Here is a 25,693-nt window from a genome sequence, read left to right as displayed (position 1 = left end):
ATTTAGGTTATGAAAGTAAGAAGCTTGGTGAAATAGAACCAGGAATCCAACAGAAAAGTAAGGTTCACTGCATCTTAAGCCATTTCAGAGGGCAATTAAGAGTCAACCATGTTGCTCTGGGCTTGGAGTCATAAGGGCCAAAATAGGTAAAGGTGGCAGATTTCCACTCTTGGAGGATGCTGAGCCTGAAGGAGTTAGTTGATATCTGTCAGAACAGTAGCAATCAGTTTTCTAAATCATAAATCTTAGGTTGATTGCTGCATCACCCTGTATATCATCTTGATGATTTCTTTCTAATAAAGAACACAGGCCATATGATTAAGCATCTATAACAGAATGACAGAAAAAAATTGGAAAGGGAGCTGGTAGAGAAATAATAGACAGAAACAAATCACTTAAGAGTAGATCCAATGGTGGAAGTCAGGGGATCTACCCAGGAAATAAGACGGGGAAAGGAAAAGAAATAAATTCCTGTTGGTTGTTTTTATTTATAGTTGTAGCAGTAAATTGAGGTATCAACAAATCTTAATAATCCACTCAACTGTAAATGTCATGGATAAGCCCTTCCATTTGAGTTTAGATCCATATTTTAATGAAACATGGCTCTTGGCCAAGAGATGCTCAAGTACTGACAACTAATTTTTCTTATGGCTTGCAGCAAGAAAAATTTTTTTAATGGTGGGGGGGAGAAAATGGGGCTGGAGGTTGGAGGCTGGTGAGCATTGGTGGGGTATTCCGATCCAAGAGCTGGAATGTAACATTTTCTGTACTAGCTTGTCTAGATTCAGAACTTGTGCAAAACAGCTTCTTTCGGGTCAAAAAGAAAACAATTTGGGGGGACTAAAACCTGGAAAAAAAGCATGGGTCTGTTAGGGAAAATTAAACTAAGCCAATTGGAGCGATGACCTGCAGTATAATTTTATATTGTCTGAAGTACAATATTTTAAAATCTGTATTTCAAAGTAAATTTACTTCAAAAGCATTTCATATTCTATAAACTAATACTCTACCTTTTTATTTGGTGGTGTTCCAGGCACCATTTCATTTTCAACTCCATCCTCTAAACAACTGTTAAACACAAAGAATGTCTTCACATCTTGTTTCAGTTCTTTAGTTAATTTGGGGTTCCTGCAGTGATCTTTTCCTTCCTGAATCTGGAACTGAGCATCTTTTTGCAAAGTGGTTCCTATGGCTATTGCAGGTGAATTCATTTCTTCATTAATTAATTCATTCACATCTTCAGTCTGAATGTTTGTCAGATTAACACTGCTGATAGATGAATGTTAGTGAGATCCTGGTAGTTAAGAATTATTGATATTAATACACATGTATAATTCCAAATAACTTAAATATGGGATCCAGTGGCAAACTGAAAAGGAGGAATTGGGTTTACATATTCACAAATTTCTAAATAAGGTTTATTCATCAGTCTTAATCCAGTTGTCAATTTCCTAATAAATGTGACATCCAATTTTCATTGAATCAATTTTGCAAATTACATTCTTTTTAATCACAAGTATTTCTGAATTTTATTGTTTGAGTTGATTTTACTATTCCACAGAGAAAACAAAAACAGTAAAAAAAAAAATTATTTCTAATTCAAAAATGTTGGAACTATACAATGAGGGTATTGAGTGGTGTGGACCTTTTGAGTATATATCCATGTATCAACACAAGGTTGCAGGAATGGTTCAGTGATGTAGTTAGAAAGACATATTAGATGCCTACCTTTCATAGCTAAGGCACAGAAGGCAATGCTTGAACTATGTACAATAGTTATGCCACAGCATGAGTATTGCGTACAGTTCTGGTCCGTTGTTTCAGGGAGGATGTGATTGCACTGGAGATGGCACAGAGGAAATTTATGAAGGTGTTACTGGGCAGAAAAATTGTAGTTATAAATGAAGATTGGATTTGCTAGAGTTGTTTTTCTTTAGAACAGGAGGCTAAGAGATGACTTAGTTGAGGTGTTTGAAAAGACAAGGGGCCTAAAATGAGTAAATAGGAAGGATCTATTTCTCTTAGCAGAGGGATCAAAAACCAGGTCCCATAGATTTATAGTAACTGTTAGAAGAATTAAAGGGGAGACGAGGAAAAACATTTTCACCCAGAGGGTGGCAAGGGTCTGGAATTTGTAGTCTGTATAGATGTAGAGGCATAAACCTTGAACATATCCAGTGCTTGGAAGAGCCTAAACTGTAAGCCTACAGGCCAGGTGCTGAAGGCTGGGATTAGCAGCAGAGCTTTTTGAATTGGCAACAGACATGATGGGCCAAATCATCATCTCCCCTGTTGGAATCATAGCAAATTTACATGACTTTTGCTATTACTCTTTTTAAAAAAAATTGAAACAGGGTTAGCATTGTCAAGTGGTTGAGTGATTTTTGCAATGGAATAACCAAAGACCGTACAGCTTTAGCCAAATTCCTACTTAAAAAGTGATGAAAAGTAATTTGCGGACAGTGGAAAATAAACAAGTCATGTCAGTGTCTTATGAATTTTTTAAACTTCAGTGATAGAAGTTTGGTTCCAAATGTACTGATGGTATCTTGAAAAATAGCACTTTATTTTGCATGCAGATGGGAAGTCAATACCTATGGTGCTGCAAATTAGTCTGGAATTTTATCATAAGGAGTTCAACATGTTTAGCTGTTCACAATAGGGAGACTGGAAACTGCGATGTTAAATAGCAAAGGAGCAGCAATATTCACAGCTTGAGTCCTAAAGTAAAAGCAGAATGAAACTAATTTCATGCATTAAAATAAAAAGACTATTGTTACCTGTGAGATCCACAAGAAACAAAAGTCTCTGTAATATGGTTCTAGCGAGGGTCCACAAGTCTTGGTTCTTTGCACCACCTCCCCTCACCTCACAGATACTTGTTATAAAAAAGCAGCTGTGTTATACTAAAGACTAAATATTTGTTTTAAATGACTAACATCTAGTCAGTAGAGTTCAGCAAATGAGTACAATGAAATCACTTCAGATAATTGCCAATTTGTGACAATAAAGGGTACACATACCAGTTAAACAGAAGGATCATATTGTGAAAATAGTAGCTAGAGAAATGCAGCATCTAAGAGAATATTTACGTGAACTGGATAAAATAACATCCAAAAATATAACTACAAAGTTATACCTCTTATTGGCAAAGGTCTTTAAGTTCTGAGTGTGCTGTGATGATGACCGACTCCCTATGTCAGTTAACGTAGCCAGTACGAAAATAGCTTCAAGCATCATATTATCAATGATAAATCCAATTGGCCTGTAAAATCAAATGATAAAAAGACTACAATTTAATGAAAATGAAGCTTTGTAATATATCCTAACTTAAAGAAAACAGCCTGCACTTCAGTTCAGATGCAAACCATTTAGAAAATAACATCTCAATATTATGTAATTAGTGGAAAGATTATGTTATGAACAGAGATGGCTTAGAAAAGTTTTAATGCTTAAAAAAATACTAAAAACCAGGTTTTGCCTGTTCTGTGGCAAGGGCTCCAGATGACAGGTACTTGCCCTGACGCAAGTATTGATACTTTTATAATTGCTCTATAAGTTAATCAAGATATCAATGGATTGGTCATGTGAACAAGAAAGGGGCAAATGAAATTCAATCCGTAGTATGAAGAAGTGGATTTGGGGAGGGAACGTAAGGTAAGGTATACACAAAAGTCTAGAGGAACATTTTAGTGCGAGTTGACAGGTTCCTGAAGGTTACCTCAGGACATGCGGATAAGGTGGATCAGAAAGCTTATTCTGGACATAATACATGAATATTGCTAAGGTTAGAGAATTTTAATTATGAGGAAACACTACTAGGCTGAGGTTATTTCCTTTGAAACAAAGAAGCCTGAGGGGAGATTTAACAGAGTTGCATAAAATTATGCGAGGACTGCACCATGTGAACTGGAAAGACCCATTTCCATTTCGAGAGATCAGGTTCAAGGATAAGAGTTTTTTCCAGCCAAATAGCAGCAGGAATACAGAATTTATCATCTTAAATGGTGGTGAAGGCAGAAGCCTAAATGATTCAAAAATATTTGGATGTGTAGCTGAAGTACTGTGATCTAAAGGGCCACAGACAGATTAGTCTAAATAACTTTTTTTTTAGCCAGAATGGCATGATATTATCACAGGACAAAGGAGCAGAAGTAGGCCATTTGGCCCATTGAGTCTGCTGCATGAGCTAAACTAAAACTATTCCTATCTAGCCCCAAATTCTGGCCTTTATCCCCATATCCCTTGATACCTTGACTAATTAGATGCCTATCAATCTCCTCCTTAAATGCCCCCAATGATTGGGCCTCCACAGCTGTACGTGGCAAAGAATTCCATAATTTCACTACCCTCTGGCTAAAGAAATTTCTCCTCATTTCTGTTTTAAACTGGTACCCTCTTATTCTAAGATTGTGCCCTCTAGTCCTGGACTCACCCACCAAGGGAAACAGCTTAGCCACATCTACTCTGTCCAGTCCTTTCAACATTCTAAATGTTTCTATGAGGTTCCCTCTCATTCTTCTGTACTCCAGTGAGTACAGTCCAAAAGCTGACAAACGCTCATCATAAGTAAGCCCTTTCATTCCAGGAATCATCCTCTTAAATCTTTTCTGAACCCTCTCCAACACTAGTACATCCCTCCTAAGGGGCCCAAAACTGCACACAGTATTCCAAATGAGGCTTCACCAGTGCCCCATAGAGCGTCATCAACACTTCGTTACTTTTATACATTATACCTCTCGAAATGAATGCCAACATAGCCTTCACTTTTTTTTAACCGCCGATCCAACCTGGTGGTTAACCTTTAGGGTATCCTGAACAAGGACCCCCAAGTCCCTTCGTACTTCTGTACTTTGAATTTTCTTACCATCTAGATAATAATCTAGCAGTTTAATTTTTTCCAAAGTGTACAACAGCACATTTCTCAACATTGAATCTCATCTGCCATTTCTTTGCCCATTCTCCTAAACTATCTAAGTCTCCCTGCAACCTTCCTGTTATTTCCATACTCCCTACTCCTCCACCTATCTTGGTATCGTCTGCAAACTTAGCCACAAAACTATTTACTCCATAATCCAAATCATTAATGTACAAAGTAAAAAGGAGCGGCCCCAACACCGACCCCTGCAGAACACCACTAGTAACCGGTAGCCAACCAGGACAGGATCCCTTTATTCCCACCCTTTGCTTTCTGCTTACCAGCCAATGCTCCACCCATTCTAATATCCTACCTGTAATTCCATGAGCTCTCATCTTATTAATCAGCCTCTTGTGCGGCACCTTGTCAAAGGCCTTTTGAAAGTCTAAATACACAACATCCACAACTTCTCCTTTATCCACCCTACCTGAGGTTTCCTCAAAAAACTCCAATAGGTTGGTCAGGCAGAATCTTCCCTTCACAAAACCATGCTGGCTTGAACCTATCTTGCCTTGCACCTCTAGGTATTCCATAACCTCATCCTTGAGGATCGATTCCAATAACTTTCCCACCACCAATGTCAGACTAATAGGTTTATAATTTCCTTTACGCTGCCTCCCACCTCTTATACAGCGGAACTACATTTGCGGACCCTCCAGAAACCACACCGGAGTCTATTGATACCTGGAAAATTATCACCAATGCCTCCACAATCTCTAAAGCCACCTCCTTCAGAACCCGAGGGTGCACTTCATCCAGTCTGGGAAACTTATAGACTAAATAGTCTGCCTCTGTGCCATATTTCTAAACTTTTAACCACCCCCTCCTTTCATCTGCACCAATGGCTCTCTAAACACATCCACCTATCAATTCCATCAACCCATTTTGAAATTCAGCTCTAAGCTTTTAGCCATCTGTTTTTGTAGCTCCTCCTTTCTGTGAGAAAATTTTAGGGTATTTTTTTTAGACAATAATGCTACATAAATGGAAACATGCAAATTGTTAAACAGCAAGCACAGTCCACAATTATCAGAATTTATGGTTTGCTGAGCACTTACAAATGAGCACAAACATTTTTGGTTTTGTTACAATAACGTTGCTGTTTGTAGAAAATAAACTCACTTCCCAGCTGTTCCAAAATGAGCTGAAACAGAAAGGCTCATAGATTCTGCAAATGCCAGAAGACCCTTAAAATACAAAAAAAATCTGTGTAGCAAAAACTTAATAGCATAGAACTCTTAAAATAAAGTGCTCTTCTTAGCAGTGCAATGCAAAACAATAAAACAGAACAACACTTTCAACTGAAATAAATGATATTTTTCAACTATAGTTATTACATTTCTCCGCTCCCAACCATGGATTAGTAAATCATTGGATGACCAAATACAAATTTTAGCAAATGAAAATCTGTTTCAAAATAAAAATGCTGGATTAATATTACACAGTAATATGTCTTTGGTGAAATGAACCATTTACTTTTAAATTTTTTGTAATGGTAGAAGTTTAACTGATGAAGAAGACATTTTGAAGTCATGATATTTATTTTGAAAGCTGCTGTAGAACATTAAGATTTATGAAAAGCATTGAGCTTGGCTGGTTCTCTTCTCAGTCAAATATCCTGACTCTTTTTACACATACAAGAATATATGAATGACACAATTGTGTAAGGTACTGGAAGCTGCTAATGTCTGTGAAACCATGCTATAACAAGAGTCAACATCTTTGAGGGAACTAAAGGAGGTGAATTGACAAGTTACTATCAAAACAAGCAAATTATCTCTAAAGCCATGGTCTATTACAACAGAGACAATGAGATGCCTTACATATTTAAGCCTGGTGCATATTATTAGTCCTGTAGCAACTAGATATAAGAGCTTGAAATTTAAGAAATTAGTAAACCAAATAACAATTGGCACCAGTGACCATAATTTTAGTGTTTTCTTCACAATATGCAGTTTCCTGTAAATTCTACAAAGGCAGAAGTAGTGTAAAAATATGGAAATGAATATAAATGTAATAAGTGTGTGGCAATTAATTTAGGGTATTAATTTAAATAGTCTAAAACACAAATTGGAAATATTGATAAAGCTTTTTTTGCACTGTTCAAAGAGTAAACTGTGCAACAACATTCTATAAGAGCTGCAGCACAAATGGAAAAGAAATGACCATTTAAAGACTGCATCCTTTGTGGCAGCTCTGCTGAAGTATTAAATCCTGCTTCTCCAATTTATCCCAAGCTGAGGAAGTTCAGTAACATTTGACAACCAACTAGCTAACTTCAAAACAATTTCTCATCTTGAATTACACACTTCTAACACAGATAAATTACTTGTTTTCCAATATAACACAGACTATGCTGTAGTCAAGGATCATCACACCCATTAGAAGAATGTTATCCAAGACATCATAAGCTGCATTCTTTGCTGATAATGTGTTTTCACAGGAATGAAGGTGATAAGCCTTTCCCAAAATAGGAAGTTTTGGCTCTTTGTAATGAAGAAAGCCAGTCACAAAGGCTCCTTGTCCACATAAATGATATGTTGAAAGAGGCATAAGATGAATTAAAAAGAAAATCAAAAGAGGAGAATTCTGTTCAGCTTTGAAATTTATGATTTCATGCTCCAATAATTTTAGAACTCATAAATATGCTGCCATTTCTTTCAAAAAAGCTCAGACTGACAAAGTCAAATTTAAGCTGTGTTCAACTAAACCATCAATTATCTAATTAACTATAATGGGAAAAAAAATGCATAAAGATCTACACCAATCATCAAATGTTAAATGAATCATATTAACCATTTTAAGTGATTTTAAAAACAAACATGGGAACTTAAGCACAAGAATAGGTCACTTCATTCATTTTAACCCATCTCTAACTGCATAGCATTTTTATCTGAACATCTAGCCATACTTCAATCAACATAAACACATCTGTATTCTATGTGTACAATTATTCTAAAGACACTCAGGAAAAAAAGCCATTTTTAAAGTGTTTTTCTCATGATTGTCCTCTTCTTCAATTCATGGCTTAATTTGAATTAACATTCCATACTTGACTTATCTATATACCATTTAATATTACGTATATCTCAATTGTGTTCCTCTGACTCTGGCACATTTCCTGGGGAAAGTATTTTTGCTGACCAAGAGAAGACACCCATGGAACTCATTTACTTCCATTTTTTTTGAGGGGGTGTGGATGACAGGAGTTGCTGCCAAACATAACTAAAGTGCAGTAATGATGTCTACATTTTTTTGAATATTTTGTTTTAAAATGGGGTTAATGGTTCTGCTACTGAGTACATTAATTGATCAAGCCACATAAACCTTAACTTCCCTGCAACTTTACTTTTGGCCCACTACAACAATGAATACTGCAAGAATGAACAGGAATCCATTTCACCGAGTACTCCTACCTTGTGGGATATGAACCATATTTCTAATACATTACAGTATACTCTCAGCTAATTGATAAGCTGCTCTCATTTTCAGTATAAATTAAAACAAAACTTTAAATTCAGATTACAGTATTATCATTACAATTCATCCAATTTACAAATGAACTAACATCACAATGTGGGCAACAGAAACTTTAAAACTAACAGTACAAACACAAAATCACCCTTTATTCAGATGCTATGTGTTCTTTTTGGATAAATTTGTATTCTTCCTGTTTTCAAGGGCATGTTGAAATACAGGGCAGAATATAACAGCTTGTGCTTTGTTGAAGGGAAGAATATTATGGTTATCTAATAACTTCAGAAGTGAAATCACTGTTTTAAATGCAAATAGTTAATTTGAAAGAAGAAAACCCATTAATTTGGCAGCGACATTTAAAATTATAGATAGTTTGAACATTGATTTAAGAACTAGAAAGGTATAGAAAATTATACATATCACAGTTAGGTAGAATGGCCTGGAATTTCCAGTCAGGCTGAAATGACAACACTTGATAAAAATGCACTTCAACAGTCCTCCCTCCTGGAACTCGGACAAAACACTGCCTATTGTACAGTGGTATCAGATGGGGCAGTCAAGACTAATGCCACAAAAAAAAATCACAGTTGGTTAAGACTCACCCCCTCCAGACTTGGCAAATACTACTTGGAGGTAAGCAGTATTTACACTTTAAACATAATAACACATTCATACTTGCTGACTTCCATGTTGATTTCAAGGTTGAGGTGCAGCTTGCAGAATTGCTAAACTGCTGTCCACCACTTAAGGATTTTCATATTAGACAAAGGACATGTGGATATTAGAAATTCCTGTCAATTTCATAAAGATGGCAAACTCCAGTAGTTTTGATGCTATTATTGGAAAATCCAGGTTAATATGCTGCTCAAATAAGCAGTATTGCATTAATATCTCCACAAGGAGTCAAGAGTAAGTAACTATTGTAATATTGATTTTAAACTATAAACTCAAAAGATTGAGAACCTGTTTGATGAATATTATTAATAGCAAAACAATACTTGCAATTTCAGCAAAAAATCACCTTTCAGAAAAATTTAATATTAAGATAAGTATAATTAAGCAGTACTTCTATGTGTTTTTTTTCTTTCTCTAGAATTTTTCTCATTAAAACACATCCTTTAAATATTTTGCTTTCCTATTTTCTCCATCCTGATTCCTGCCATCAATTTTGGAGGCAGGGACATCTAGATGTTAAAAAAATGGTCCCAATGGTTATACATTTCAGTTACAAACTAAGGAGAAGAATTTGGGCATGGTAGTACCAGTTATATATGCACTACAAGGCATCCATGGTAAAAACAAAATGGCCTCAGCAAGACGCAGGTATTTTTACAATGGAAAATTACTTAACTGCACTAGATACCACCTTAATAAAGGGTTTTGCAAGCACACCTAACAACTGATTCACTGTGTAGAACAGGCAAGTTGCATCATCAGTGCACAATGACAAGATGACATCAGAAATCCCATTTATGAATGACACATTCCAATTCCTTAATTTCACACACTTTAATGTGACACCAAACAACATGTAGATCTCCTCACTAGTTGCTATTTAAAGCAATTGTTAACTATTTTGTTGCTGGACTATTTAGTTCTGGCTGCTGGTGTGACTGGACTTATTGGCAACTTACCAGTGTCTGCCTAAAAGGTTGTGGCTGGTGCAGATTTGGTGATTACTTTGCCGAGTACCTGCACCCTGTCCGCCATGGCCTTCTGGAGCTCCCAACCACACACCAGAGGGACAGCACCTCATATTCTGCCTAAGTAGCTTACAACCCGATGGCATGAACATTGAATTTTCCAATTTCAAGTAAACTGCTCCCCTTCTCCCTGTTCTCTTTTCTCTCTCCTCCTGATCGACCCAGTTCCTCCTACACCCACCCCAGCCCCGATCACCCTGTTTTTTTACCCCTCCTCCACCCTCTCCATCTGTCCATCACCCACACACTCCTTCCACTGGGTCCCCTCCCCCACTGTTCCCATCTACCCACTACACCTCACTCATTTGTTTCCACACTCCACCTTCCTTTCCTATCAGGTTCCATCATCTGCAGCCTCTGTTGCCTCCACCCATCACCTGCCATTCTCTGTTGCTATTTACACTCTTCCCTCCTGTCTGCCAATCACCCCTCATCATCTGGATCCACCTATCACTTGCCAGCTCCTCCTCCACCCCTTCCCCTCATCTCCTTTACTGGCTATCTCCCCTATCTTTCAATTTAGATAAAGGGTCTCGACCCAAAACGTCGACTGTCCATTTCCTTCCACAGATGCTGCCTGACCTGCTGAGTTCCTGCAGGAACTTGTTTGTTCCAGTATCTGCAGTCTTGTGTGTCTCCAGTAAATCCACACACTCATCCAGAGCTACCATTGGGAGGTCAGAACATCTGATACTAAACAAACACACTTCTGCTGGCTTTGAAAAGTTGAAAATCCATCATCTATCAGCTTCCGCATAATCTCAGAATTTTGCAAGACTGGAAAGGAGATGGGGGAGAGATTGGCAAGGAAGGGCCAGCAGTGAGTCACTGTATTATATTGACAGCTGGAAAAGCACACCTATTCTTCCAAGCTTTACAAAAACAATCTGCCCGACTTCCCATGCTATTTGCGGTGTAATCCTTATACTGAAAACCTGGGCATACCATACATTCCACACACAGACTATTTAACTATAACCAGTGACCTGCACTAACAGTATTCATATTTGAATTACGTTATCTAATACAATGTGCATTGGCTATGTGGCAAATTCATTACCAATTAGTAAATAGAGTAATACACAATGTTGTTGCACAACGATGCTCAACCACAAGACATATACGTGAGTACTATATCGTTCGTGTGTATTTATTGATAAGCCAATGGGCTGGACACTGTTTTTGATTGTCAAAACCTTTGCTTCCTTGAGCCAATGAGTAATGATGGTTCTTCAGTAAACATCCACGTGTGGAGTACCTTATTCAGTATTGTGAATGTATGCTACTCTTCAACTGAAAATTAATGCAAGTGACTGAAAAACATTAACAAAGCCTGACACAGTTAAGAAAGCAATTTCCATTATACAATATTAATTCAAAGGCCTATCAAAAAATTAAATCAAGAGCACCTTAGGCATCAAAAAGATATCTAAGGTACCATTCTAACATTTCCATGCCAGTCATTTCTTTAGATGGAGTGGAAGTTGAAAATAGCTTGCATTGATTCAATTCTGAATGACAAATATTGATTTAAATACCATGGTTCTATTAGAAAAATGCAAAGTAGGATGATTAAAAAAGCAGGAAATTTAGTACATTTTACTTTACTCCTGTGGGTATTAATTAAAATGACAAAAACTACATAATTAAAAACACTTGCAGAGAGCAGTAATCTCTTTATAAAATATACTACCAAAATATCAAAAAGTCTCCTACCTTGTAATACAAAGCCTAATTTTAACCTTATTCACAATGCCTCATGGAGACTCTCTATTTCAGACCAATCTCATCAGGGAGCTGCTCCACAGACATCAGCAAGCAGCTTCATGCAGTCCGCAATAATTAGTATCCTTTTCAATCCCAGTTTCAGCACAGGCTGATATTATTGCATAGCTAGCTATCTCTGAATTTTCAAGTTCTGCCACCTCCTGAATCATTATGTGTCATCTGCTTTGACTTCTATCTGATCAACTGGATGAATGCAGCAAAAACCTCATAAATAAGTTACCTGCAACACTATTAGAAACTGAACAAAGTACAAAAATAACTTGTACCCACATGCCAATACTTCCAACTAAACTATCAAATTGTTATTTTTCTCTTTTGTTCAACACTATTTCTAATATTTTTCCAGTTTAGAATCCCAAGAAACCAGGTAGCTTTCCTACCACTTATCATATGTTTTACCCAGTATATTAATAAATAAAGCAACAACAACACAATGCCAAACAACCAAATAAAACAATTGCCTCAGGGTTACCCAAGATGTGACTTTTTCTTTCAATGTACATTTTACTAAGGCAAATTACTATATAATAAAAAAAATACAAGTTACATCAATAGCTTTGAGCATGAATCTAAGTACTGTTGGTTATACTTGGTAGTAAAAATAACACAGTACAAGATATATCTTGAAGTTTTCTCTAACACTTATGACTGTGTGGCCAGATTCTGCTCTAACTCCATCTACAAGTTCGCAAGAGACACCCCCATTGTGGGCTGGATCTCAAACAATGACGAGACAAGAGTACAGGAAGAAGAGAGGCTAATGTCAGGATAACAACCTTTCCCTCAACGTCAGCAAAACAAAAGAGCTCGTCATTGACTTCTAGGATTCCAGACATTGTCACTGAAGACTTGTGCTCCAAAATCAGTTGTACCATTAGCCAAGCTACATTGTAGAAAACTGTCCAGGTACATCTTGTTCATTCAAAAGAAGGTCAATTCCAATCCAGATAGTTATCACCCAATCTTCCCTTGATCACATGCAAAGTGATGGAAGGTGTCAAATACTGTGCTATCAAGTTTAAACTCGGGCAACAACACTAGACACAATTTCCAATGAATTTATCTACATCTTGCAGAAAAACTATTCATTCAAGGTTTAACAGAACAACTGTGACCAAGTTGATTGGAGAAACAAGAGACTACAGATGTTGTAATCTGGAACAACAAACAATTTGCTGAAGGAACTCGGCAGGTTGAGCAGCATTTGTGCCTCACCTGAAAGTGCATCATCTTTGCCTTCCAGGTGAAGCAAAGATTCATGTGCACCTTCTCCAGCCTCACCTACTGCATTCAGTGCTCCTGCTGTCATCTCCTCTACATCAATGAGACCAAGTGCAGAATAGGAGTCCGATTTACAGAACACCTGCATTCTGTCTGCAATAGCTATCCTGAGCTCCTGGTGGCAGACCATTTCAACTCCCCTTCCCATTTCCACACTGACCTCCACTGCCAGGATAAGGCCCAACAGAAACTAGAGGTACAACACCTTTATATACTGCCTAACGACATGAACATTGAATTCTCCCACTTTAAGTAATCCCCATCCCCCTTCCCCACAAACCCCTCCCACCCCCACCATGCTTCTTCTCTTCTTCCCTTTCCTAGCCTCTCTTTTTCTACCCCCCTTTTTTCCTTTTCTCTCCTTACCTTTGACCCATCCCCTGGTGGATCTGCTCTCTACTCCTCCCCCACACCTGCCTATCACTGTCTCTTACCTTCATCTACCTATCACCACCTTGTGCCCAACCCACTTCCCCTCTTTTGTCCACTTATCACTGCTCTGCTTTTCCCTCCTATATATTGGGCTTCCCCTTTTCCTATCTTCAGTCCTGAAGAAGGGTCCTGACCTGAAATGTTGACTGCCCAATTTTCTCCATGGATGCTGTCTGGCCTGCTGAGTTTCCCTATAAATAATTTTGGTTTCATTCATTCCTGTTAAGTGGGCTTCATTGGCAAGACAAACAATTAATGCCCAAATGTAATTGTTCTTGAGAGGGTGAGCCATCTTCCTGAACCACTGCATCCATGTGATGTGGGTGATCCCAGTATTATTAAATTAAAAGTTCCAAATTTTTTTTTACAAAGCAACAATGAAGGATTAACACTGCATTTCCAAGTCAGGAAATGTGTGACTTCAGGGGCACTTGTGGGTGTTGGGTTAACATATACCAGCTATCCTTCTTCCTCCAAGTGATATAGGTCGAGGGTTTGGGTGATGCTCTAATGAAAATTACATTTTGTAGGTGGGAGAGATCATTGCCATGAAGCTCTGATGATGGGGAGAGTGAACGTTTAAGATGGTAGATGAGATGCCAATCAAGTGGACTGCCTTGTCCTGAATAGAAAAACACTGCACACAAAGCAAATAACTTTCAGTTTCCATTATGTGCTCTAAATTTAAATTACTGCCTGATAATAATGTGTATATATTTTGCATGCTGAACATATATTTCTGCTTTGCCAAATGATTAGCAGCTTATGTTAAGTGAAAAACTAATGGGATTCAGGTGACTCCAACTCTCCATAACTATGGCTACCAGTTGGCCTTGCTTCAGACTGTAACTCTGACACCTAGAAGAGCAGTCAATTCCTACCCACTTTCTAATACATGGATGGTAACTTGTAAAGACTGAACATGTCTAGATATGTTTTTATCAAGAAGGAGTACCATTACTCTAGGCATTAAGCAAACATATTAAAAAAAACTGTAGATGCTGGAAATGTGAACTAAAACTGCCCCCTTTAACAGATCAACCAGATCACCTCTGCAGCTTATACCCACAACAACCCTGGCCTCAACCTATTAGAGATATTCCTTTCGTCCCATTCATTTCTTTGCTGCAACTTAAAATTAACTTGTTTTCTCTTTCCATTTTTGACTTGAAAACTTAACTCTAATTCTTCATCCAAAGATGCTGTCTGACCTGCTGAGTGTTCATAGTATTTTCTGTTTTTATTATTCTCAGCATATTACACTTGCTTGCAGCCTTCATGTCATTATTCCCTGCTGATGACTCTCTCAAACTAGTTATCAGGTGATGGTTGTAGGTTTTGCCTGACAGATCCTATTCAAGAATTTGCTCCAGCCAATTTCAAATCCAGTTTACAACCTTTCCATGGATACCTAGTGTCTGAATCTTCTGAACTAACCTCCCCTGTGGGACCTTGTCAAAGGCCTTACTAAAGTCCATGTAGACAACATCCACAACCTTTCCTTCATCTACTTTCTTGGTAACCGCCTCGAAAAATTCTACAAGATTCGTTAAACACAATCTACCATGCACAAAGCCATACTGACTATTCTTAATCAGCCCTTGGCTGTCCAAATACTTGTATATCCGATCTCTCAGAACACCTTCCAATAATTTACCTACTACTGATGTCAGGCTCACCAGCCTGTAATTACCTGGTTTACTTTTAGAGCCTTTTTTAAACAATGGAACAACATGAGCTACCCTCCAGTCCTCCGACACTGCACCCATGCCTAAGGACATTTTAAATATGATAGTCAAAAGCAGACAATAAGAAAAAATATAAAATGTAAACCCCTGGATCAAGCATTAACAAAAAGTGCTGGAGGAACTCAGCAGGTCAGGTAGCATCCATGGAGGGAAATAAGCAGTTTATGTTTCGGGCCAAGACCCTTCATCAGGACTGGAAAGGAAGAGGGCAGAAGCCAAAATAAGAAGGTGGGGAGAGGGGGAGGAGTACAAGCAGGCAGGGAATAGGTGAGCTCAGGTGATAGGCGAGTCCAGGTGAGAGGGGGAAGGTAGATGGGTGGGGGAGGGGGAGAAGATGTAATAAACTGAGAGGTGATAGGTAGAAGAGGCAAAGAGCTGAAGGAGGAGGAATCCGGTAGGAGAGGGCAGTGGACCATGGAATAAAGGAAGGGGGAGGGCCGGAGGGCAGATGGTCAGGTCATCAAGGCAGGGGGAGGGAGCCATAGGAATAAGGGAAGACAAAGGAGTGGGGGGGTGGGGGGGCGGAGGGGAGGGAAGAAGAAGAAGACGTGGAGTTATTGGAAGTTAGAGAAATCAATGTTGAGGCCATCAAGTTGGAGACCCCCAAGGTGGAATATGAGGTGTTGTTCCTCCAACCTGCGTCTGGCCTCAATGTGGCAATAGGGGCATGGATACTAATGGATGTGTCTGAAATGGATAGACATGTCAGTATGGGAATGGGATGTGGAATTGAAGTGGGTAGCCACTGAGAGGTCCCGGCTGTTGTGGCGGATGGAGCGAAGGTGCTCGATGAAGCGGTCACCCAATCTGTGTCGGATCTCACTGTACGCAATAAATGACACCCTCAGACTCACAGGTGAAGCGCTGCCTCACCTGGAAGGATTATCTGGGACCCTGAATGGTGAGGAGGAAGTGTGGGGGACAGGTGTAGCACTTGGTGCGGTTGCAGGCATTAGTGCCAGGGGGATTATCAGTGGGGAGGGATGAGTGGACAAGGGAGTTGCAGATAGAACGGTCCTACCGAAGGAGGAGAGAGGAGGTGAGGGGAAGACGTGCCTGGTGTAGGATCCCATTGGAGATAGCGGAAGTTGCGGAGAATGATGTGTTGGATATGGAGGCTCATGGGGTGGTAGGTGAGGACAAGGGGAACCCTGTCCCTGTTATGTCAGTGGGGGGAGGGGGTGAGGGTACCCTGGATCAAGCATGTAATTTGATCATTTTGAAATAAATCAATAATGTACAATTATGAATTATTTTTAAATTTGATTGTTGTAAACTTCAGACATGAAGTAATGACATATTAATTGTTTACATAAAGCATTGTGGAGTAGGATGTACAATCTACTTTTCCCTTCTCCATTTGAGTTCACAATTGTCCCTTGGGCATCATTCACGTTTGGACAAGCTGCCATTATTCTAACTCTACAGTCAGGGAGCTTATTTGTTTGAAGAGAATGAATGCCAGGCTGTCTGTCTCACCAGCAGGGACCTGAACCTCAGGGATATAGTGAGGGCAAGTGTTGCAGAAAGCAAGTAATGGGAGAGAGGAGTCAGAAGCTCCATGTTTTAAGAAACAAAAAGATCTCTTTTTTACAAAAATCCTTAGCATATGTATTCTTAATGTATTTAATCCTTCCATTTATATTCTAATTGAAAGGAATCTGTGCTTCAGACATACGGAAGGCTGGTCTATGTTTTGAGTCCATTGGGTTGAATTTTATGTGACTTTGTAACAATAAATTCAGAAACATCAATATACTATAATAATATTAATTTCCATACCCTGAGCTCCTTCAAGCAAAATGTTATCTCGGCGTCAACTCCAACCTGCAGATACTCAAACTCATTGGGTTTTAAGCTCACTTCAGTTTGCATTATTTTTGAGAAATCTGTATATTAACAAGGAAAGTCTACATGAGCACAGAATTAAAGGGGCATTAACTCATTTAGCTGATAGTTAAACTCTATTTCATTTTGAATTATGGTGATGAGAGTAACTTGCCTTTGTCTTCATCTACATAGCTCTTGAATAATGCTTTCAAAGGAGTTACAGTCAAAGTAATTTCTTCTTGAGACATTGGAAAATGAATGGCTACATCAGAGAGAAGCCTTTAAAAAAATAAATTACATGCATCATTTTGTTTTAAGAAAGTGCTTATTGATTCTCAAGACAGGTCTTCTCCCTTCAGTAGTATAATTCCAAGTAAACTCATCTCCAAACTCCTGGACCTGGGACTCAACACTTCCCTTTGCAACTGGATCCTTGACTTCCTGACCAACAGGCCACAATCAGTAAGGATAGGCAGCAACATCTTTGCCACGATTATTCTCAACACTGGTACCTCACAAGGTTGCATCCTCAGACCGCTATTCTACTCCCTATACACTCACGACTGTGTGGCCAGATTCTGCTCTAACCATCTACAAGTTTTCAGATGATACCACCGTAGTGGGCTGAATCTCAAATAACGATGAACTGAAGTACAGGAAGGAGATAGAGGGAAGGAGATAGGATGGTGTCATGACAACAAGCTTTCCCTCAATGTCAGCAAAACAAAAGAGCTGGTCATTGACTTCAGGAAGGGGGGGGGGGGCGCGGTGTACATGCTCCTGGTTACATCAACGGTGCTGACGTCGAAAGGGTTGAGACCTCCAAGTTCCTAGGAGTGAACATCACCAATAGCCTATCCTGGTCCTATCACATAGATGCCATGGCCAAGAAAGCTCACTAGCACCTCTACTTCCTCAGGAGGCTAAAGAAATTTGGCATGTCTGGCTTAACCTTCACCAGTTTTTATCCATGCACCCTAGAAAGCATATTATCCAGAAAGCACATGGCTTGGTATGGCACTGCATCTGCCTGTGATTGCAAGAAACCACAGTGTAATGGACACAGCTCAGCACATCACGGAAACCAGCCTCCCCCTCTGTCTGTCTACACTTCTCACCGACTTCGTAAAACATTCAGCATAATCAAAGACAACCACCCAACCTAGGACATTCTCTCTTCTCCCCCAATCGGGCAGAAAATACAAAGCCTGAAAGCACGTACCACCATGCTCAAGGACAGCTCTATCCTGCTGTTATAAGACTATTGAATGGTCCCCTAGTACGATAAGATGGACTCTTGACCTCACAATCTACCTCGTTATGGCCTTGAAATTTATTGTCTACCTGCACTGCCCTTCTCTGTAACTGTAACACTTTATTTCTGCATTCTGTAACTGTTTTACCTTGTACTACCTCAATGCACTGTTGTAATGAAAATAATCTGTATTGGATGGTATGCAAGACAAGTTTTTCACTGTACCTTGATACATGTGACAGCAATAAACCAATTTACCAACTTCATTTCATTTGTTGTTCTCCAGCAGTGTTCCCACATTCCATATAATTTTTCACGAGTTTTTCAGCACCATCACCACTTTTTTTTTAAAATATCATTTCATAAGTGGTTCATAAACACTTCACAAATGTCACCTTTCATGTAAGGCAGATGCAGGGGGAACTGGCCCCAAGTTAGATATAAACAGCATTAAAATGCAAATGCAGGAAAGCACAAGCAAAAGTAGAAAGTGCTGTTATACAGCAGCAGGGTCAAGCAACACCTACAGGAGTACAGGCAAGATCACATTTCAGATAATGCTGGAAATACTTGGCAGGTCAGGCTGCATCTGTGGGAAGAGAAACAGAGAGCTAACATTTCAGATTGAAGAATTTCCAGCAGTTTCTGTTTTCATTTCAGATTTCTAGCATCTGCAGTTTTTGATTTTCACATTTCAGATGTCAAGCATCAATAGAACAGTCCAGGGTCTGTTTCTGTTTGAAGATAACAGCATTGATAGAATATATCATCATTTACAGCTATAATATTAATGAAGAAATAATTATCACTGTGTTTATGTGCCAGGCCCTTTAGGGATATAGGAATGTTCCAACTAGTATTTGTTGACTGAATCTTTAGGTACTCAAAATTCCCAAACTATAGAACTACTAAAATACCACATGGACTTTGACCCTTATTCATCTTAAACTTCCTTGATAATAACAACGTTTACCTTCACCCACAAGTTTAATCCAGTTGGAGGGCATGATGGTTCCTACCTTGCATGAGATCGCACTATATTTGGGCTTAACTGCCTTCGAAAACACAGCCTGAAGGGACTCACATTCTGAAATGCCAAATGGTGAGCTTTAGTAATTCCTGTAAGCAGCAAAACAGAAAGTCATTTGGAAAGAAATCCAGTGAAAAAGTAAGCACAATTGCAGCACCAAATCTTGGTCAACACTCCAATAAATTATCGAGAGGGGTATGAGTAGAGCTACTATTCTTTCAGATGAACTGTTTAGCCACAGCTCCAGCTCCCTCAACAGGTAGATTTTTTTTTTAAATGGCACTGTTCCTAAGAGCATAGATTTTCCCCAGTGCTGGCCGGTCTTAATCCTTTAATTAACATCAGTAAAATAGATTATACAGTCTTTTCACATTGCTGTTCATCTGGCTTGCTGTGCACAAATTGGCTGTGCATTCCCTGCATTGTGACCGCAATTACATTTCTTCAATAGATTTATAAAGTCTACAGCAGGGAAAACAGGCCATTCAGCCCACTATATCCATGCCAACCAGTGGTGATCCATCCATATTAATCCCATCTTCCAGTTTGTTTGGAACAATGGTATTGAAGGCAAGGTGTAGTCAATAAATAATAGTCTGATGTTGATGTCTTACTATCCAGATGCTCCAGAGATAAGTGTAGATCCAGTTTGGTGATAGGCGAATTGCAGGGGGTTCGAAGCTGCCTGGGAGGCTGAAGTTGATGTGTGCCACGACCAGCCTCTCGAAGCACTTCACGATGGTGGATGTCAAAGCCACTGGGCGATAGTCATTAAGGTGCATTATTTTATTTTTCTTTGGTACTGGGATGATAGTGGTCTTCTTAAAGAAAGTGGGAACCTCAGATTGAAGTAGGGAGGGGTTAAAAATGTCTGGACAGGGTCAAAGGACACTGCCAGGGACTCCATCTGGGCCAGATGCTTTCTGCAGGTTCACTCTCCATAAGACTGATCTGAAGTCTGCAATGGTGACTGTGGGTACAGCTGCATTGTAGGCTGTTCAGGGCAGGTGGTGATATTCCATTCCCCTTCTGTTCAAAATGTACTTAGAATGCGTTAAGCTCATCGGGAAGGCAAGTGCTGTTGTTGGCGATGCTGCCTGACTTCATTTGGAGTCCATTATAGCATGTAAGCCCTGCCCAACTGACAACTGGTCTGAGACTCAAGTTTAGACTGGTATAATTTCTTGGCATCCCTGATAGTTTTACCAAGGTCGTATCTTGATTTCTTGTATAGGGTCACCCGATTTGAACGCTGCAGTCCTAGACTTCAGTAGGGAGTGAATCTCCTGGTTCATCCATGATTTCTGGTTTGGGAACACCCAGACTGATCTTTTGGTACACAATCTTCTACATATTTTGTTTGATTACCGTGGGGAGGTTACATGTAATAGTTCTTCATTGAAGACTGATTGTCTTTTAATTAATTGGCTGCTACCCCTATACTATAACTCCTGAAGATGTCTGCATTACTGTAACTAACTTTACTATCTTGAAAAATTCTTTAAAAATATATGGCAGAATTTGCGTAAAGTTGGATTTCAGTAAATCAGGTCATCTGTAACCAGGGAACTCCTGTACTTACCACTCTCTGGGTGGAAAAAGTCCCCCTCAGATCCCCTCTAAATCTCTTACCCCGACCCTAAATCTATGTCCTCTAGTTTTACCTACCTCTGATATGGGGAATAGTTTTCTGAAGTCTACCGTATCTATACCATCAATTTTATATACCTCAGTCATGTCCTCTTTTAACCACCTCCACTGCGGGGAAAACAGACCCAACCTCTCCAAGTCTTTCCTCACAAATGAAACACTTAGTCCTTGGCAACATCCCAGTGAATGTCCTTTGCACCCTCTCCAATCCTATCACATATTTCCTATAGTGTGATGACCAGAACTGCAGGCAGTATCCAACTGAGATTTGACCAATGTTTTATAAAGTTGGAGCATAATCTCCCTGCTCTTGTATTCAATGCTCTGACTAATGAAGGCCAACATTCCATATGCCTTCTTAACTATGTTATCTACCTGCACTGCCATCTTCAAGGATCTTTGGATTTCTACACCAAGGTCCCTCTGTTCCTCAACACTCCCCATCACCCTACCATTCTTAGTGTAGGTCCTACTCCCAAAATGCATCACCTCACATTTATCTGGATTAAACTCCATTTGCCATTTCTCAGCCCATTTCACCAACGCATCGATATCACCCTGTAGCTTCCACATTATCAATGACTCCACAAATCGTCATGTCATCCGTGAACTTATTGATCATGCCTCCTACAACCAAATCCATTTCATTCACTATATTATAAACAGCAAGGGTCCCAGCACTGAACCCTGTGGAACACAACTAGTCTCAGGCATCCAATCACAAAAAGTACCTCATTGACTGCAAAGTGCTCTGGGGTGCCCCAAGATTGTGAAAGGGGTCATACAAGTAGTCTCTCTTTCATTATGTTTACACATCAGCCAACAGTATTAAAAAAACTCACTCTTTAATTCACTTATCTATGGAATCTTGCTATGTACAAATTGGCTATCACGTCTCTCTAACCTTCATAATAAATTGGATCTATTTTCAGTATTAATTGCCAATACTACCTTTACCTCTCCAAAACCCTAACACTAGTTATTATTAAATCTAGAGGCAGATTTAGTAAACTATTTTCCTACCATGTTTACAGCAGAACTGAAAAACTATTCGGCAGTCCTGTGAATTTACATAAATCTTGCATTTCTCCACACTCCTTTCTAATGTTGTTAGGCATCGGAACATAGGAAGAATATACTGAATAAAAGAACAAAAAAAGCCAAGAGGTCTACTACCAAAATGGTGCAGCAGTAATAACGACAATTATCTATCTTAATCAATAAACTCTGGATTCTGGATGTTTGTCATTCAAGAAATAGATCATAAGTTCAAGTTGCAGTAATATCATTAACAGTAACTAGGCACTGGTGAGAGCATATACAAACCATTTTCTAGGTGTTCTTAAAAGGGGGCAAAATATGGGCAAGAGATTTGCACTTAAATCAATGCTTTTGTCCAATAGAATTAGGATTGTAAGAATTCAATGATTCTTTTTAAAACACTAGTTGACGACATCTGCATTTTCACATTTGCTCATATTTTACTAAATTATGTTAAGTAATGAACTAAAACATAATAGTGCACTATTAGTGGAATAAACAGGATTTCAAAGCCTCGACTGTATATTTTTTTATGGTAAATTATTGATGAAATGAAAACCTTCAGCAACAAGCGCAAACCGTATTTTTTCTCTTAAAAATCATGTTATGGTTTGAATTTAGACATCAATGACAGCAAGACGTTTAGTTTGCAGGCTTAAACATAAGGGACTATAAAGATTATACGTTTTTTTATTCAGTTCAGGCAATTCCATATTTCACCACAAGAGTTAGCATGGCAATAAACTATTGTGATCTTCATTATTCAAGCCAATGGGATTCTTACAAACTAAATGAAATAAAGGCCATACATTAAGTCCAAGATTAACGTCTTAGACTTTATGCCCTCCAGCTAACACCAGAGAAACAATATTAACATTATATTGTACTAACTGACATAATTTACTATTAAACAAATTTTACACAGGCTGTACTGAGAAGCTTACACAAATTATCGTGTTTAAATTCTATTTCAATAGAAAGATTATTTAGTTGTCCATGTCAAATATTTTAGCCCTTAGCTTCAGAAAACCCAAATTGTACCTTAATTGCCATTTTACAGTTGAGGGGTACAACCTCAGCTTCAGAAGAGTCTTGTCGCTGCTTGTTACCCCTACTGTAATGCAGGAAGAAGAGAGGAGAGAATAAAAAACAACCGTATGCTGATCCAGAAGAATTAACCGATCTTAGTGCAAGCTGCAAAAAAAACAATGGTAATTATCTATTCTATAATACAACCAAATATTCAGAAGACTTTGACCCATTAAGTATGGAAGACTATTACTGTATTTAAAAAGATTCATGTTCAAGATATAGAACTTCAAAGGCGCTCCCAGTTTTTCAGAAGTTAAGGAAGTGATCCTTTATCAATTTGTTTTTCTTTTTTCTAAAATGATCTATTTTTTTGTTTCCCTTTTGAAAGTCCTGACTCGTGGTGAAAATCAGTTCTACTGATGCCAGCTCCCTTTAGATACTTTAATATAAATAGCCAATCAGAATATCAAAACAGCTCATGTTATGGCTGAGCTACGACATCTTTAACAAATTTAAGTTATGAAAGTATACTTTGCAGAAGTCCTGAACATGGCAGCAAGAAGCAAGGAAATTTAAATTTATCTTTGTAATCTTAGTCAAATTCCTGTCCTAAACTAATGAGAACATCAAATAACACATCATCACCAGAGTCTTAAGGCAAGCATCCTAGCCAACTGTTGCTAGAAAGATTCATGAGGGCCCCATAATGGTGAAAGGAGAACAAGAGCAATTGATTATTAAATGTCCTCCCACCCCGCATGAAAAATTAAGTAAAGCTTTTGATACAATTTATTTACTTGGACCAATTCTGATCCCAACTCCTCTACCTATTAAGTTGAGCCAGCAAGAGAGATGTGATGCTTATCCAATCAGCCATCTAATGCACCCACCCCACAATGCATAAAACTTAATTAAGACATCACTACATATATGAAAAGATTAAAATCAGCACATTCTGAAAGAGAGGGCATATTTTATCCAGTTTTAACTTTCTTCCCAGCTCTGAAGTCTCACAATTAACAATTTTAACAATTAACAAAAGTTAATTTCCACAACTTACACCATTTTCTAAAGGATCAAACCACAACTCATCGCCAATTCGGGATAGGGCATGGATTGCTTTTCCAAATGCTGCAAAGCACAGATAGCATTTTTCATGATTAAACATTACTTAATATTTCATTTTCCTACACTGTTTAACATACTCAGGTGTAGCATTATAAAACAAAGCCACATATTATAACATGAAGTTAATTATAGCAATTATAGCTGACTGTAAGACAATTTGCCCACCACCTGGATAAGAATAGTTTATACAATGAAAAAAAAGCATTTGAGCTATTGAAAGCTGCTTTAGATTGGATTCTAATTCTATGACATCCGATGTCAAACAAAGAAAGCACAGAACGATAAGAGAAGAAAAAAATCTTAAGATTTTACCTTTAATAATGATGAAAATTAAAACCGTAATACTTTTGACAATTCTGACAACAGATCTCGAGGGCCAAAAATAGCCTATGCCTTATTCAAAATATGACTGGTGCAAAAGTTTAGAGAATGAAAAGATCTTGAAACAAAATTGTCATTTTCAGTTCCAATCTACTATTGAATAAGTAAGGATTGATTGAATCTGCTGTTAAAGAATAGATATTTGCTATATTAATATAAACAACGGTGGATGTTTTGGAAGCTACCTCTCAGGTTGTTTGCAGGAATGATGCATTTCATGGTGCTGTCTGGTGTTTTGCCCTGATCTGGTTTCACCTGTTACTAACACAAACAAATCTTGATTTTAACGAGCGAGACCGTAAAATGATTTTAAAATTAATAGTAAATGTGGAGTTCCATTTTCTCTGAGGCACATGCGCACGCTCCCCGGCCCCTGGAAGTTGTCCACACAGGACGGCGCGACGCGCTCAGATTTGGCGCCACTCGCTGGGGACCCGGCCGCGAGCGCCCACGCTTGCGCAGAGCGAGCCCGGGCGAGGCCAGGGTTAACATTACCACAGAATGGCACCTGTCACCCAGCTCATCAGGACTCTCACGGCCGCCGGCAATCTCTTCACATCCACTTCGCCCTCTGTCAGTCAACGTCAATGTCTCGGCAACGAACCCAAAAACCAGCCCCTACCCCAATTCTCACCGTACGTACAACCACCGCATGCCGTCGTTTGCGCGGGAGAATAGGTCTCCTTTCCCGCACAAGGTCACAGTGACGCCCAATCGGACGAATTAGTTAGGTAAATCTTTATCAGATACCTTATTGGGGATTAAATTAAATTCGCAATCGATGAACAACCAGGTACACGACGTGTCTGCAGTTTGTTGTCTCATTTCATTCACACTTTGTTAAACCCACTTTCCTTTAATGTAACAACTGGGGGTTGATCCACTTGCAGTACCAGATGTGCTTAGGGTGGCTACCCCAGTCTGTGCAACAAATCGCTTGCAATTTTTACGCCCTTTGACGTTTTTTTCTATTTTGAAGCTGGGCATAAATTTGATATT

At 38.9% G+C, this 25,693-nt stretch overlaps 1 protein-coding gene across 1 annotated transcript; it reads right to left on the bottom strand.

The window, feature by feature from the left end:
• Positions 1 to 998: 998 nt before the first annotated feature.
• Positions 999 to 24,913, bottom strand: LOC127579625 (cell cycle checkpoint control protein RAD9B-like). The gene is made up of 10 exons (XM_052032515.1): positions 24,880 to 24,913; positions 24,246 to 24,316; positions 23,195 to 23,347; positions 22,136 to 22,250; positions 19,452 to 19,551; positions 17,350 to 17,456; positions 17,130 to 17,236; positions 6,041 to 6,105; positions 3,140 to 3,265; positions 999 to 1,269 (listed from the first exon to the last, which is right to left on the bottom strand). Exons 1-10 carry the CDS (start codon positions 24,911 to 24,913, stop codon positions 999 to 1,001), a joined length of 1,149 nt encoding a protein of 382 aa, XP_051888475.1.
• Positions 24,914 to 25,693: the final 780 nt, after the last annotated feature.

The sequence above is a fragment of the Pristis pectinata genome, chromosome 17, assembly GCF_009764475.1.
Source record: "Pristis pectinata isolate sPriPec2 chromosome 17, sPriPec2.1.pri, whole genome shotgun sequence".
Lineage (NCBI taxonomy): Eukaryota > Metazoa > Chordata > Chondrichthyes > Rhinopristiformes > Pristidae > Pristis > Pristis pectinata.
Note: the sequence above shows the minus strand (reverse complement) of the source record. Positions and strands in the feature narration are given on the sequence as shown.

What these genes read in the sequence shown, in the direction of transcription:
- LOC127579625 (XM_052032515.1), bottom strand. Translation starts at nt 24,913, where the DNA reads ATGAAATGCATCATTCCTGCAAACAACCTGAGAG. An exon ending in TTGATCCTTTAGAAAATGGT is followed by an intron (nt 23,348 to 24,245) that starts GTAAGTTGTGGA and finishes TTTTTTTTGCAG; the next exon opens with CTTGCACTAAGATCGGTTAA. An exon ending in CATTTTGGAACAGCTGGGAA is followed by an intron (nt 3,266 to 6,040) that starts GTGAGTTTATTT and finishes TTGATTTTACAG; the next exon opens with GCCAATTGGATTTATCATTG.